We start from the raw sequence: 15362 nt of genomic DNA, 5'->3' as shown, positions 1-15362 counted from the left end.
CAATCAGTCGTATAGTGCACAAATCTGGCCTTTGGCAAGAAGAAAGCCATTTCTTAAAGATATCCATAAAAAGTGTTGTTTAAAGTTTGCCACAAGCCACCTGGGAGACACACCAAACATGTGGAAGAAGGTGCTTTGGTCAGATGAAACCAAAATTGAACTTTTTGGCAACAATGCAAAACGTTATGTTTTGCGTAAAAGCAACACAGCTCATCACCCTGAACATACCATCCCCACTGTCAAACATGGTGGTGGCAGCATCATGGTTTGGGCCTGCTTTTCTTCAGCAGGGACAGGGAAGATGGTTAAAATTGATGGGAAGATGGATGGAGCCAAATACAGGACCATTCTGGAGTCTGCAAAAGACCTGAGACTGGGACGGAGATTTGTCTTCCAACAAGACAATGATCCAAAACATAAAGCAAAATCGACAATGGAATGGTTCAAAAATAAACATATCCAGGTGTTAGAATGGCCAAGTCAAAGTCCAGACCTGAATCCAATCGAGATTCTGTGGAAAGAACTGAAAACTGCTGTTCACAAATGCTCTCTATCCAACCTCACTGAGCTCGAGCTGTTTTGCAAGGAGGAATGGGAAAAAATGTCAGTCTGTCGATGTGCAAAACTGATAAAGACATACCCCAAGCGACTTACAGCTGTAATCGCAGCAAAAGGTGGCGCTACAAAGTATTAACTTAAGGGGGCTGAATAATTTTGCACGCCCAATTTCTCAGTTTTTGATTTGTTAAAAAAGTTTGAAATATCCAATAAATGTCGTTCCACTTCATGATTGTGTCCCACTTGTTGTTGATTCTTCACAAAAAAATACAGTTTTATATCTTTATGTTTGAAGCCTGAAATGTGGCAAAAGGTCGCAAAGTTCAATGGGGCCGAATACTTTCGCAAGGCACTGTATATAGATGCATTTACTTTAGAGCTTGTCCTATAGATAAGAAGGACCACCAAGGGCCTAGCAGTAAATTGACTTCTCTAATATGAAACTACTACATCAAAGGGCAGATTACTCTGTTGCTTGTTGCATTTTAAAGGGGGGGTTGGGGGTTGCCCCTTGATTGTAGTGTTAGCATGGTGGCTAATTACAAGGGAGCTCTGCAGGGTTTTTGCCTTTCCTAGACTTCCTGCTGCCTCCCTTTTCCCTAGTCCACAAAGGGGTGTATTCAACAGCGCATAGCATAACCAAACGTTTTGCAACGGAAAAACAAAACAAGTGTTTCTTACTGGACAAATTCAGTTAGGTCCCTCCCCATTTCGTCCCATTTGCTTTATAGTGAATAGACACTAGAGACATACTGTATATATAAATCCCCGGTCCACATACTGTCATTCACTTTCAACAAACAACACCCAAAATCGGAAGATTTGAAAAAACTCAATTTTTTTAATCACTTTCAGGAATAATTTCATGTTCAATGAATTTATGCAAACACACAGTGTTGAAGTGAAAACAACAATACAACGCATCAGTGTTATGGTACCTGGTGACATCCACAGTTGGCAACATAAAGGTTTCTATGTGGCAATGAGACTGCATGCCTAGGTTTATATTCATTGAAATGCAATGCCTAGGCCTAGAGAGGCAGAATAGCTCATGTAATATCATCAGTTGTTATACAAATTCAGAACAACGACACCTATCCATGACATTCTTATAACAGTGGTGTGACAGAAAATAACGATTTCAACAATAAGTTCTTTCATAAAAAGCCCATGACGATCCTATACAAAATCAGATTCCATCTTCACATTCAAATTCAAGTATTTACTGTACATTGAGAGGATATAAAAGTCCCTGTGCTATCTTATCAGTTATAGGAGGAGTAGAAACATAGACAAGGGTGGCTTATGGGACTCATGTCTGAAAGGTGAAGACTAAAGCTATACTACTAAAGACGGAGATAAAATATATAATATATCTAGAGAGGATTGGAGAACAGATATTGTGTGAATTGAGAGCAACGAGAATCTAGAGAGAGGATTGGAGAACAGAGATTGTGTGAATTGAGAGCAACAAGAATCTAGAGAGAGGATTAGAGAACAGAGAGTGTGAATTGAGAGCAACAAGAATCTAGAGAGAGGATTAGAGAAACAGAGTGTGTGAATTGAGAGCAATAAGAGCGACTGAGAGAGGGTGCGTGCTTGTGTAAGGATGTTTTTCAGCAGATGGCATGGCAGCCCACTGAGACGACAGTGTGCCAACGTACAGGCGGTGTGGAGGAAAGACATGGAGCTGGATGCATTTTTTTTTTCTTCTCCAAAGGTGAGCATGAGGAGATGATGAGAACACGCATGCTGCCTCGAGTTAAAGAAGTGGAGCAGAATGTAATAGGGAAAGAGAGAGTGCAAGTGTTTCAGCCCCACTGAATCCCATCAGTAGGATAGTAGGAGACACCAGACTCCTTCATGCAGTGAACTCACTGTTCTGTAGAAACTATCACATCTGTATACAGATAAGACTTGGTCATTTTCATACTGTATGTGCACACACAAGTCAAGAGTGTGACATGCTGATATTGAATACAATATATCAAGAGTGACTTAGCCTAATCAATCAATGACGTAAGGGACATCACACACGCTCGCAAACACGTGTACACACACACACACACACACACACACACACACACACACACACACACACACACACACACACACACACACACACACACACACACACACACACACACACACACACACACACACACACACACACACACACACACACACACACCCTCCATTACCACCACACATACACAATCAGTAAATGACAAAAAAAAAAGACTGCATAGCTCAGAGATGGGTGAATCATCCAGGATGTGTATATAAATATATACACACACTCGTTAGGCAGAGACAGACTGGATGGGAGGGGTGTGTGTGTGTGTAGCCTGTGTGTGTTTTGTGTGAGCGCCTGTGTGTGTGCTAAGCGCACTTCCACACACACACGGCCAGGCTGCCTCCAAAGAACATGTAGAGCAGGTTCTTCACCTCGTGTGTCACCTCGAAGCCAAAGCCCTCCCCGATCACCACGTGCCACGAGCTGCCAAACTTTTTATCCATCGACTCCTTGATCATCTTCGCCGCATTCTGAAATGGAGAGAGCGAGAGAGAGGTTAGAGAACATACAGAAACCAAATCTGAAGCTGTAAATGTACATTTTCATGCAAATCTACTATTTTTCATCAATTCACGATGTTAGCGAAAATTCAGAGTTAAACGCACAGATATTTAAAGTTATGGGATCCGGCCAATAATAACTGGACCGTCTGGTCTGATTCCAAACCAAATCCCTGGCTCCTATCCCTAAACCCTTGTCAAAACCCCCTTGTGAATTTGAGAGTAAATTAAAGGAGTTAGCAATATGGCTGAAACTCCATCCAGCCCACTGGGGGTAGAACACTTATCCATAACAAGCACCTGAGGACAGGAACGAGGGATCCGTTTGGAATCGGGCCTTTGAGGGAGGAGAGGAAGTGATGGAGGGGGTAAAATACAGAGGGGAGGAGGAGAGAGAGACAACCAGTGTCCAGATGGACACACCGGGTTGCTGGCATGAATGGTGAGGCAGGCTGACACAATGCCTGACTGGCTGAGTGGGTGGATTAAAGCAATAGTGAGTGTGCTGTAATAATATTGTTGAACAGTGTGTGGACGGACGGACGGACGGACGGACGGACGGACAGACGGACAGACAGAGTCCTGACCTCATTGTTGGTGGCAAACTTCTCACAGGCTGTGACACACAGTTCCATCGTTTCCACTCTCATCTCCTCTGGCATGTCTGTGTGCTGTGAATAAATCAGAACAATACATTACAACACTCACCATTTACTCCACGAAACCCAGTCACAAAGCCTGTACTTGTGATCCACATATGTGTCACAGCAGCAAGACTCTGTCTCACCCTGATGAGTGGGAAGCTGTGGAGCCTCTTGTAATCAGCCTCCTCTTTCTTGCTCTCTGTTGTCTCTGCCATTCCCCTCTCCTTCTACAGAGAAAACACACTCACATTTGAATGGAAGCATTAGCCTTCGGGCCACAATGTTTGTCAAGTACTAGCTATGAGAAAAGGCTGAACTTAAGAGACACTCCTAGTCCTCCTCACTTCGTCTTCTTCTATCCATGACAGCACAAGCAAGGAATGTAGTGACTGCAGGGTAGCCTATGGCCAGGAAAGTGACGTGCATGACATTGTAAAGCATATTTAGGCAATTTTCAAAAATGGGTGAAAGGTGTCCACAGGGTTGACTAGCTAACGTTAGCTAGCTAGCTAGTAATGGTAGTCTTTATACGTGTAACATTAGCTATGACAGCCAACTTTAACAGGTAGCTACCTAACTAGACATCTTACTAAAGTATCTGCCTTACAAAGTATTCTGCCAAACTAGCAAACTGTAACGTTAGCTAGTTATCTTGTGTGGGTTGTTGTCTTGCCCTCTCACTAACGTTCTCTTAGTTGCAACCATTGCACGCCGTTATGAGCCATTCGTCTTTAAAATGTACTTGATTATGCCTAGCAAGTTAACTAAATAGCTAGCTAGATAACCTAGCTAGCTACTTACCTCTGGCTAGTTTATCAGGAGAAGCTTGGTCCATTTATTGTTGACATGGAAACATGTCGGCCATAGCAACCGCTTCTTTCGTCCCGCTCTCCTTCTTCTCCTTGTGCGTTTCCGGCAGACTGGACTCTGTCTTGCGTATTGCTACCATTCTCAGGTCGGAGTGCGAATTACATATTCAAATATGTAATAGCCTCACACCCGTAGCAGGCCGGTGGAATGGAGAAACGACAGAAGCTTCCTTGCTATTTCGCTCAACCTCTCATTTGAGCCCAAAATCGTTACAAGCGAAAATGTGTTTATAACTCAGCCAACTAACAGAGAAAAAGTGATCCCATCCTCAGCATACCGCCTGCAACAGGACATGCTTCACTGTCTCTACCTCCCCAGAACTCACACTTCCAATCTGGGGGTTTACCCACTAACAATGACCCAAACTTAGCCTTGTCAACAGAACCCCATCCCTCCTTTCACTCCCCAGGTATACCTATGACCCTCCTCACAGAATTCTGGATAGAGAAAAAAAATAACTTCCCTGCTGCACTCTCTCCCACTCATGTTGCCACTCCTGGGTCAACCCCTCCACTATGATGCTCCTATATTCCATCCCCCCCTAACAGGACCACCACATCTACCTCCTCCTTCTTCAGAGCTGCCTTCGTTACCTTATTTGCAACAAAGGCTCAGTGTAACATGGCAGCGTTGCCATTGGTTACAAACGTTTTTCTTTGTAATGTCGAAATAGACATGTCTTCAACACCCATGTCACTCACAAACTGTAAATATATGTGCTTATGTTGTACTAGCAATTGATGAGAGAGAGCCTCAAATATCACATTCAATTGTACATATTCACTGCATACATGAATCGCAACAAAGTTGGTTCCTGTTTCAATCACATCTTTGGTCATGTTCTCGTGGGTCAAACAAAAACACCCTGATGATTGGTTGACAATAGAGCTTCGCCCAATGCATGCGATGGCTGATTTGGGAATGATTTGCACCAAATACAATGCTCTTAGTTTTAGAAATGTTCAGGAACAGTTTATTACTAAAACAGACTGCAACTCTTTGTTAAAGGTTTAAGTGATTACATTAGCTGTGGTTGCTGATTTGTATATGTTGAATCATCAGCATACATGGACACACATGCTTTGTTTAATGCCAGTGGCAGGCCATTGGTAAAAATAGAAAAGAGTAGAAGGCCTAGAGAGCTGCCCTACGGTACACCACACTTTTGAATTATGTTTGAATTAGAAAAGCTTCCTTTAAAAAATCTCTGAGTTCTATTAGATAGATAGCTACAGTGGGGCAAAAAGTATGTAGTCAGCCACCAATTGTGCAAGTTCTCCCACTTAAAAAGATGAGAGAGGCCTGTAATTTTCATCATAGGTACACTTCAACTATGACAGACAAAATTAGAAAAAAAATCCAGAAAATCACATTGTAGGATTTTGAATGAATTTATTTGCAAATTATGGTGTAAAATAAGTATTTGGTCACCTACAAACAAGCAAGATTTCTGGCTCTCACAGACCTGTAACTTCTTCTTTAAGAGGCTCCTCTGTCCTCCACTCATTACCTGTATTAATGGCACCTGTTTGAACTTGTTATCAGTATAAAAGACACCTGTCCACAACCTCAAACAGTCACACTCCAAACTCCACTATGGCCAAGACCAAATAGCTGTCAAAGGATACCAGAAACAAAATTGTAGACCTGCGCCAGGCTGGGAAGACTGGATCTGCAATAGGTAAGAGCAGCTTGGTTTGAATAAATCAACTGTGGGAGCAATTATTAGGAAATGGAAGACATACAAGACCACTGATAATCTCCCTCGATCTGGGGCTCCACGCAAGATCTCACCCCGTGGGGTCAAAATGATCCCAAGAACGGTGAGCAAAAATCCCAGAACCACACGGGGGGACCTAATGAATGACCTGCAGAGAGCTGGGACCAAAGTAACAAAGCCTACCATCAGTAACACACTACGCCGCCAGGGACTCAAATCCTGCAGTGCCAGATGTGTCCCCCTGCTTAAGCCAGTTCATGCCCAGGCCCGTCTGAAGTTTGCTAGAGAGCATTTGGATGATCCAGAAGACGATTGGGAGAATGTCATATGGTCAGATGAAACCAAAATATAACTTTTTGGTAAAAACTCAACTCGTCGTGTTTGGAGGACAAAGAATTCTGAGTTGCATCCAAAGAACACCATACCTACTGTGAAGCATGGGGGTGGAAACATCATGCTTTGGGGCTGTTTTTCTGCAAAGGGACCAGGACGACTGATCCGTGTAAAGGAAAGAATGAATGGGGCCATGTATCGTGAGATTTTGAGTGAAAACCTCCTTCCATTAGCAAGGGCATTGAAGATGAAACGTGGCTGGGTCTTTCAGCATGACAATGATCCCAAACACACCGCCCGGGCAACGAAGGAGTGGCTTAGTAAGAAGCATTTCAAGGTCCTGGAGTGGCCTAGCCAATCTCCAGATCTCAACCCCATAGAATATCTTTGGAGTTGAAAGTCCGTGTTGCCTAGCAACAGCCCCAAAACATCACTGCTCTAGAGGAGATCTGCATGGAGGAATGGGCCAAAATACCAGCAACAGTGTGTGAAAACCTCGTGAAGAGTTACAGAAAATGTTTGACCTCTGTCATTGCCAACAAAGGGTATATAACAAAGTATTGAGAAAAACTTTTGATATTGACCAAATATTTATTTTCCACCATAATTTGCAAATAAATTCATAAAAAATCCTACAATGTGATTTTCTGGATTTTTCTTTCTCATTTTGTCTGTCATAGTTGAAGTGTACTTATGATGAAAATTACAGGCCTCTCTCATCTTTTTAAGTGGGAGAACTTGCACAATTGGTGGCTGACTAAATACTTTTTTGCCCCACTGTATGAATCCACAATATGGCCGAGGTTGAAAAGCCATAACACATAAAAAATATATATATCAAAGGCTGCACTGAAGTCTAACTGGACAGCTCCCACAATCTTCTTGTTATCAATTTCTTTCAACCAATCCTCAGTCATTTGTGTCAGTGCAGTACATGTTGAGTGCCCTTCTCATTAAGCATGCTGAAAGTCTGTTGTTATTTTTTTTTACAGTAATTACAGTATTTTTTTAATGTAATTATCTTGTCTTATCTGGTGTCCTGTGTGATTTTTAGTATAGTATGATCCAGTTTCAACTGTTCTGCCTGCGGCTAGGGAACCCTGACCTGTTCACCGGATGTGCTACCTTATCCCGGACCTGCTGTTTTCAAATCTCTCTCTGCCACACCTGCTGTCTCGACCTCTGAATGCTCAACTATGAAAAGCCAACTGCAATTTACTCCTGAGATACAGCCCTGTTGCACCCTCTAAAACCACAGATTATTATTTGATCCTGCTGGTCATCTATGAATGTTTGAACATCTTGAAGAACAATCTGGCCTTAAATGGCCATGTACTCCTAAAGTCTCCATCCGACACAGCCAGAAGAGGACTGGCAACCCCTCAGGGCCTGGTTCCTCTCTTGGCTTCTTCCTAGGTTCCTGCCTTTTTAGGGAGTTTTTCCTAGCCACCGTGCTTCTACATCTGCCTTGCTTGCTGTTTGGGGTTTTAGGCTGGGTTTCTGTATAGCACTTTGTGACATCTGCTGATGTAAAAAGGTCTTTATAAATACATTTGATTGATTGATAGTGTATGTAAGCAATGTCCCCATGTGCTCTGGCAGCTTTCATGGCTGGGATCAGTTCATCCCTCTTCTGGCACACAGCCTCAGGATAGTCATTGTTGATAAAGACGCACTGTATGTTCCTCTCAAGTTCTTGGCTGTTTCCATAGCAGCTACCTTGTCGTTGAACCTCAGGAACTTGACCACTATCGGCCTGGGCCTGTCACCTGGGCCGGTGGTGGGTTTTCCAGTCCTGTGGGGGCACTCCACCTCAATCATCCTGTGGCCCATATTCAGTTTTTCCGAGATAATTTCCCTCACTTTGTCCTCAGACTCCATCCAGGTCTCATGTGGAGATTCTGCAATTCCGTGTTGTTCTTCCTTGATTGTCCCTCAAGATAATCAGATGTCTCTGTCATTGTTATCATGGATTCACATACAGAATTGGTCCACTCTCAATGACTTTGCTGTCATATTGCCGTTCTCCTGTTTAAACTCATCGAGCTGACCCTGGGAGAACTACAAACTGTTCTTCAGGTCCTGGAACTCTCTGTCAGGTTATCCATTATTTTAGTAGTTGACTCCCAGTATTTGGGCACAGCTATTTTCTCTTTTTGTTAATTTAAACTATCCTTCATTTAGGTTACGTTGTTACTCCTCGCAGTTCCAGACAGGGCAGGTCACAGGGAAGATTGGAAATAACAACAACAAATAGCAGAGATCTAGACAGCCACAAGCCCGGGTCAATCCGCAGTCCCAGCCACAATGGCTAACCGCATTGCGGGCTGCGTTTTAGCCCTCAAGAAAACCCAGCTAGCTTGATAGGCAACTAGCTAGCAGCTAGGCTTAGCTGCTACGCCAAGCAGCTCCTCAGACCCTGCCTTGGTCAGCAGGATAACTGGACAGATATTAGCTGTCCCAGCAACTGATGCCAACAGCGTGACAGGAAGTTAGCTAGTAACCAAACTTTAAAACATTTCCATTATGCTTAATTCTATGTAAAAAAACATGTTTATTTTTCTGCATATTTAAGCATACCTTTGGAGGTGTCTGTATCCTCCTGACTGGTGGTTATTTATTTCAAGAAACTAAATATGCTTAGCTGCATCTCTGCCAAAATCTTGGTAAAATACTGAAGGAATGTAAATCTTATTCAGTAGATTTAGTCATTTCTTACTTTTCTAAAGTCAACTAACCTTTCCAGCAGGCATGCCAGCTAAAATAGTTAGTCAAGCTAGCTACTCTAATTTGATTGATAGCCTAAAAATGGCTTCTTGGTAGCTAGTTATGAGGTTGGGAGATTAAGAACCTATCTGGGCTAGCTAAAGCCAACTTCATCAAATTGCTAGGTGGCTAGTAGTATTACAAGTCTTCATGCTCTCTTGAGAACCTTGATGATCTAGTAATGGAGTCAGTCGGCAGTGGTGAGCGCTCTGAAGTTGAGCCAGTTCAGGATGTAGTGGGTCTACCTGCAGCAACAGGTGTGTTAAAGACTTCCAGCGTTTTGCCCTGAGAGTCTTACCAAAGTTGATTTTGGACCGGTAGATTTTTGGAAAGAGTGGATTCCTACTTTTTGTCCGACTCGTATGTTGTGTCAAGTTGGGTAAAAGACAAACTGGAAATGGTTACATCTGTGAAAGTTTTGAGAAGTGGAATTGTTGAGATTTTTGTGTATCTGCCTCCCAGTGGAAGTGGGTGCTTCGAGTCACACAGCTCGGGGCTCAAACTGTGGCCTGCTTTGCTCTCCGGAGCAGCTCCAGAGCAGGGTGCCGCTAAACAGGGTGCTCAGTGGGGCAATGTGGAGTGTAGAGGTGGATCAAGTGAAAAGGAATATTCCTAGTGTTTGTGATACCCACCTTTAAATGTGATGTAGACCCGGTGGTAATGATGAGACTAAGAATACCCTTTCTTCCTTGTTGAGCTATGACACAGAGTTTCTACCTGATAAGTTCAGGTTAGGTTATATTTTCTATTCTGTGAGGAGCTATGTTCCGAACCCGTTACTGTGCTTTAGGTGCCAAGGATTCGGACATGTTGCAGTAGCGTGTAGATCTGTGAGATCTCACGCTGTGGGAAATGTGCAGGAGATCATAGTCAGATGGAGTGTACATTTGGTGGTAGAGACTGCACTGCGTGGCAACTGTGGGGGTCCGAATTGCCCTGTGAGAGAGAGACAGGTTGAGATTGTTAGAATTTGAGTGGGGAAGAAAGTTTTCTATGCTGAAGCAGTGAGGGTGAGTGAGTCGACTGGTAGCCCCCAAGTGCGTAGGACTGAAGAGAGAACGCCAGAGAAGATTAATTATAGTGAGGTTGGATTTTTTGAATTTATAGCCATGGTGATCAACTGCACTGATGGAGCGGAAATCACAGAAGATAGATGTGGTAGTTGCAGCAGCAGAGAAAAATTATGGCTGACAATCTGGTGTAGGATCGTTTAGGGCCAAAGTAGTGGGATGGGGTGCTGGGGTTTTGGTATTCTGTATAGGTACAGGGTTACGTGGTAGTGGGATGGGATGTGGTGGTAGGTTAGTGGTATGGTGTATAGGTGCAGGGTTACATGGTAGTGGGTTGTAGTGGTAGGGTGTTGGTATGGTGTATATTATGTGCAGGGTTACATGGTTGTGGGATGGGGTGGTAGTTTAGTGGTCTAGTGTATAGGTACAGGGTTACATGGTGGTGGGATAGGGTGGTCGTTTAGTGGTATGGTGTATACTGTAGGTGCAGGGTTACATGGTAGTGGGATGGGGTGGTAGGTTAGTGGTATGGTGTATACTGTAGGTGCAGGGTTACATGGTAGTGGGATGGGGTGGTAGTTTAGTGGTATGGTGTATACTGTAGGTGCAGGGTTACATGGTAGTGGGATGGGGTGGTAGTTTAGCGGTATGGTGTATACTGTAGTTGCAGGGTTACATGGTAGTGGGATGGGGTGGTAGGTTAGTGGTATGGTGTATAGATACAAGTGCGTGTGTGTGTGCGTGTGTGTGTGTGTGCGTGTGCGTGTGCGTGTGTGTTTACAATTCAGTGTGTTTAAAGCAGTGGTGTTTTAAATTGAGCCTGTGGCGTGTGTCCTGAACAGAACAGGATGTGATTGGCAGCAGCGTGAGGGTTTGTGTGTCAGTGAGTAACAGGATGGTCACTAAGTAGCCTAACACACACATAGTAGCTAATCTGTACACAAAGTCCAAATACATGCAATCACATGTAGAACATGCACAGTGAAAATCATTTCATATAATTTCCTATTCATGTGTTATAGCCACCATCTAAGGCTGACATTATGATCAATAATTTTGAAACTGGGGGAGATGTAGAAGGTTATTAATTGACACAGAGATGAAAAGAAAGGAAATACACAGTACTCACATTCGAAATAGAATTTACTTTTGGCCATTTTTCGGCCTGTGCATTTCAAAACCAGTGAAGACAAGGACATAATCACACATAGAGTATACCAACTTTGACAGGAAAAGAGAGGAAAAAGACAAAGATTTGCCTAAACATCGACCTACACATGAAGTAAAAACCTGTTAAAAAATACAGGTAATTCAAAGAGTAATTTTCCAAACCCCGGCTATAAGACATTATTTGGTTAATCAAGATCTGGCTTATTAATTTTCTAAGCTGTACAGTTTGCCACAACATCACATAGACCATAGAAGTGCAGACATAAGCCGAACAAACCAGAGGCAGGCAAAACACTGATCAGACTGCAAAATGATGTTGGAATCAAAACTTCAGCAGAGAAATGAATAGACATTATTGGGTAAAGATACCCGGACAGGCACTTGCCACTAAGTCATAACCAGGGACAGCGACAGTGACGTGCGGTCAGGGTAGGCAAGGTAGGCAGTGTGAAGATGAATGAAAAAAATAACTAATGAAAAATAAATACATATAAATGTTATCAATAATTTAAAAAATTCTGCATGATCAAATAGATGTCAGTACTAGTACTGCTACTTCCCAAATTTGCAGTGATCTGGTACAACATGCACAAGGAGGCCAGGGGAAAGGCAACCTCGCCGTGTACCTTTCTCCAACACTTCAAACACCAAACTCAATGAAAGGCATTGGCATGATTTGCACATTCCTGTTTCTACCTTATACTGCCAGCTAACGGATGCCGAAAGGCAGGCAGAGAGCTTTGCAAGAGGATAGTCAGAGCTCGCCCCTGCCTACGGATGTCACACGCATTATCTGCTGCCTTTTGGTGGTTATATTCATTTTACTTCTAGCTAAAGTCAGCTGATTAGGATGGCTAACGCATTGCATCTGAAATAGTTTTCGAGCGAAACGGTGTGAAGACCAACACCTGAGTTTAGGGACCGACATCTAAAGAAGGGACAGAAAGTAACACGCTCATTTCAATCTGAGTAGTATCAACAGAAAGACTGGCTCTGTGGCTGCAATGTTAGCAGCCGGCTCTACTGCTTCCCCTGCCTGCTGCTCTCTGCGACTTGCACAATTTGTCTATGAGAAACCTGTCTCACCTCCAAAGCCAGATAGCTGCCAGCACATCAAACAGGCCTAGGTGCCACTATGTGGAACTATTCCATTTATTGAATGGTTGTTTTTTACAGTATGGTGGAAATGACAAGATTATTTTATAATGCTGTTTTTGTATCAAATGGTTGTTTTATGCAACATAATAAGGGGTTGTTAGAATGCTCATCTGTGTGTTCTACTGAGGATGGGCCTCTGGAAGATTTGCAATGTCTTTGGGGATATCACATTCCAGAGCATGAGTTAATGTTTCTGTTCTATAAGGAACCAGGGAGACATGGCTCCAGTATGGAGTTGGGGGTGGGGGGCAAACACTGGTCTCTACACAATGAGTTCTCATGATTTTACGGCAGATACTGTCTGCTGTGGATTATAAGTGTCTTTCATACAAATCTTAACCTTGTGACACATTCCATACACCTGTTGTGTGTCATGCAGACTGAAGGAGAATGGATTTTGCTATAAAATGCCGTGGCTCAAACCAGCTCGTTGAGTTCTCAGTGATCACCTCCAGGGTGATGACTGACCAGCTCCATTACTGCACTAATTAAATAATAAAGTTTGATTGTTTTGAAGAAATCTTAAAAGTCTCTCCTTTTGATGACAATAATTCCACCACAACAGTTAGCAACCCATCTAGAGACCGCCACCGTGTTTCCTTTTTGCTCATGACCTATGATGGGATTCTCAAGGATACGGATACGCTCTCCTGTGTTCTGCAGAACAAAATTGATGGATATGGGTCTCTGCCATACCCAGATCGGTGACACACTGAATGCACTGGGACGGCAGTGACACAACTTTGATCGTTTCAATGAGCGATTCGAGCAGAAATGCAATTATCTGGGCCTGGCACGAAACTCGTAGTAAAACAGCCGATCAGAGTAGAGAGGGGAAAAATCTACAACAACATACTGGACAATGTCAATGTTCAGATGAGAGCCAGGTTTGACCACTTTGGTTAACTTCGTTTCCTTGGCTTAGTGGACTGCAAAAAGTGTGAAACAATGTCACACAAAAAATTGACACCAGCAAACAAGAGCCTGTCTTAATATGCCAAGTGCTTTTGTTAGACTTAAGGCTGATCTTGTCAGATTGTACAGTTCACAAATGGTACCAGACAAATCACCTGGACAGCTCCTCAGCTTTTTGTTCCAGCGTGACCTGACACAGACTGTCACAAGGCAACAAAGTCACTGCAGCTGGTCCTCACCACACCAGCCACAGCAGCATCCATTGAGAAGTCATTTTCTGCGCTGATACAGATAAAGACATACAGTCGAAAGCCAGAGCGATCAAGGACGACTCTCACCCCTTGCCATCATCTCCATCACATTGAGACCAAGAGACTTTGAAAACTGAGGGCCAACAGGGAGGAGCTTTACAGTTCAGCCACTGACGTCTTTACCCAGAAGGATAGACAAATGTACTTTGTTTACAGGTAAACAGTAGCGCTGTCTACTGTTATGACATTACATGTCTAATGACATTACATGTCTATCACATAGCTCAGAGAAGTGAAAGTATATATCTCAGTCAGTAGTGCTGACTACTAGGCATTTTGTGTGTGTCGCGCTGTCTACAAGTAGACCTACTCGCTAGCATTTGGGTCGCTGTCTGTGGTGCTGAAAGTCGCCTGTTCGCGCAGGGCTGTTGCGTGGGGCACAAGCGATGACAGCCTGTGAAAGCGTGTCCAATGTTTGCGCCGCCTATCTGCTGCTGTTTGATGGGTGGTCGTGGTTGTTTGATGGTTATCTTTGTGATCGTGTCATACCGATAAACACAGCTTTTATTTAAATGTGCCTACCCGGCCTCAGACCTCACCGCACGTCACAAGGTGTCGAAGATCAAGGGGGATTCCATACATTGAATTATACATGGGTGTGCATTGATACATAACGACGCATTTAAACCCATTGTTATTTCTATGACTTTTTACATTGAATATAAAGGCATTATATAAATAACACAGTTTATACATTTCGGTACAACTTGGTACCAATACCTATTCTGGTGGTCTAGAAAGTATCAAACCTTGTGCTATACCACATTGTGCAACAAAGTTAGTCAATAAGCTTGAGTAATACCACTGACAAAGTCTAAGACATATTTTCTGGATCAATTCAAGCCACACATTCACATTACTGGGTACAGTTATTGAATTTAAATGAGCTCATATCTATATATCTGCAGTTCTTATTAGTCATAGGGAATGATTAGCCGTGCCGTACTACTAAGATACAGACGATTTATACAAATGTTAACGAGAAGGAATATGAAAAGAGAGACCGTAAGAATGCTGTTTTGAAGCGAGTTGATACCAAAAAAAAATGTTTTTAACAAACCAATGCAATACAGACACGGTAGTGTATTCTTAATGTCTGCATATAAAATGCTGTATAAAATCATAATGTACACTTGAGTTATCCCCTTCCGTTAGACACAAGTCAGAGGATAGAGAAAGCTATAGATACCCAATTTGTTTAGCTCCTATTGAGAAAACAAAATGGGCTCCTAGGGCCTAGTGCCTGGCCACGAGACCAAGTCCAAAGCAGCAGTTCAAATGTAGATGTAGGTATGGCTGGCCTACCCACTCTCTGTCCTGTAGCTCTGAA

At 43.1% G+C, this 15362-nt stretch overlaps 1 protein-coding gene across 2 annotated transcripts; it reads right to left on the bottom strand.

The window, feature by feature from the left end:
* Nucleotides 1–1379: 1379 nt before the first annotated feature.
* LOC123999612 (dynein axonemal light chain 4-like) lies at nucleotides 1380–4707 on the bottom strand. Of its 2 annotated transcripts, none has more exons than XM_046305541.1 (4): nucleotides 4581–4707; nucleotides 3923–4006; nucleotides 3723–3806; nucleotides 1380–3105 (listed from the first exon to the last, which is right to left on the bottom strand). In XM_046305541.1, the coding sequence occupies exons 2-4, from the start codon at nucleotides 3992–3994 to the stop codon at nucleotides 2941–2943; spliced, it is 321 nt and encodes a 106-aa protein (XP_046161497.1). In that variant the 5' UTR covers nucleotides 3995–4006; nucleotides 4581–4707; the 3' UTR covers nucleotides 1380–2940. The 2 variants fall into 2 exon arrangements, with proteins under 2 accessions (XP_046161497.1, XP_046161499.1); XM_046305543.1 differs by having other exon boundaries at nucleotides 3923–4022; nucleotides 4581–4683.
* Nucleotides 4708–15362: the final 10655 nt, after the last annotated feature.

Source organism: Oncorhynchus gorbuscha, linkage group LG16 (genome assembly GCF_021184085.1).
Source record: "Oncorhynchus gorbuscha isolate QuinsamMale2020 ecotype Even-year linkage group LG16, OgorEven_v1.0, whole genome shotgun sequence".
Lineage (NCBI taxonomy): Eukaryota > Metazoa > Chordata > Actinopteri > Salmoniformes > Salmonidae > Oncorhynchus > Oncorhynchus gorbuscha.
This window is presented reverse-complemented; position numbering and strand designations above follow the sequence as displayed.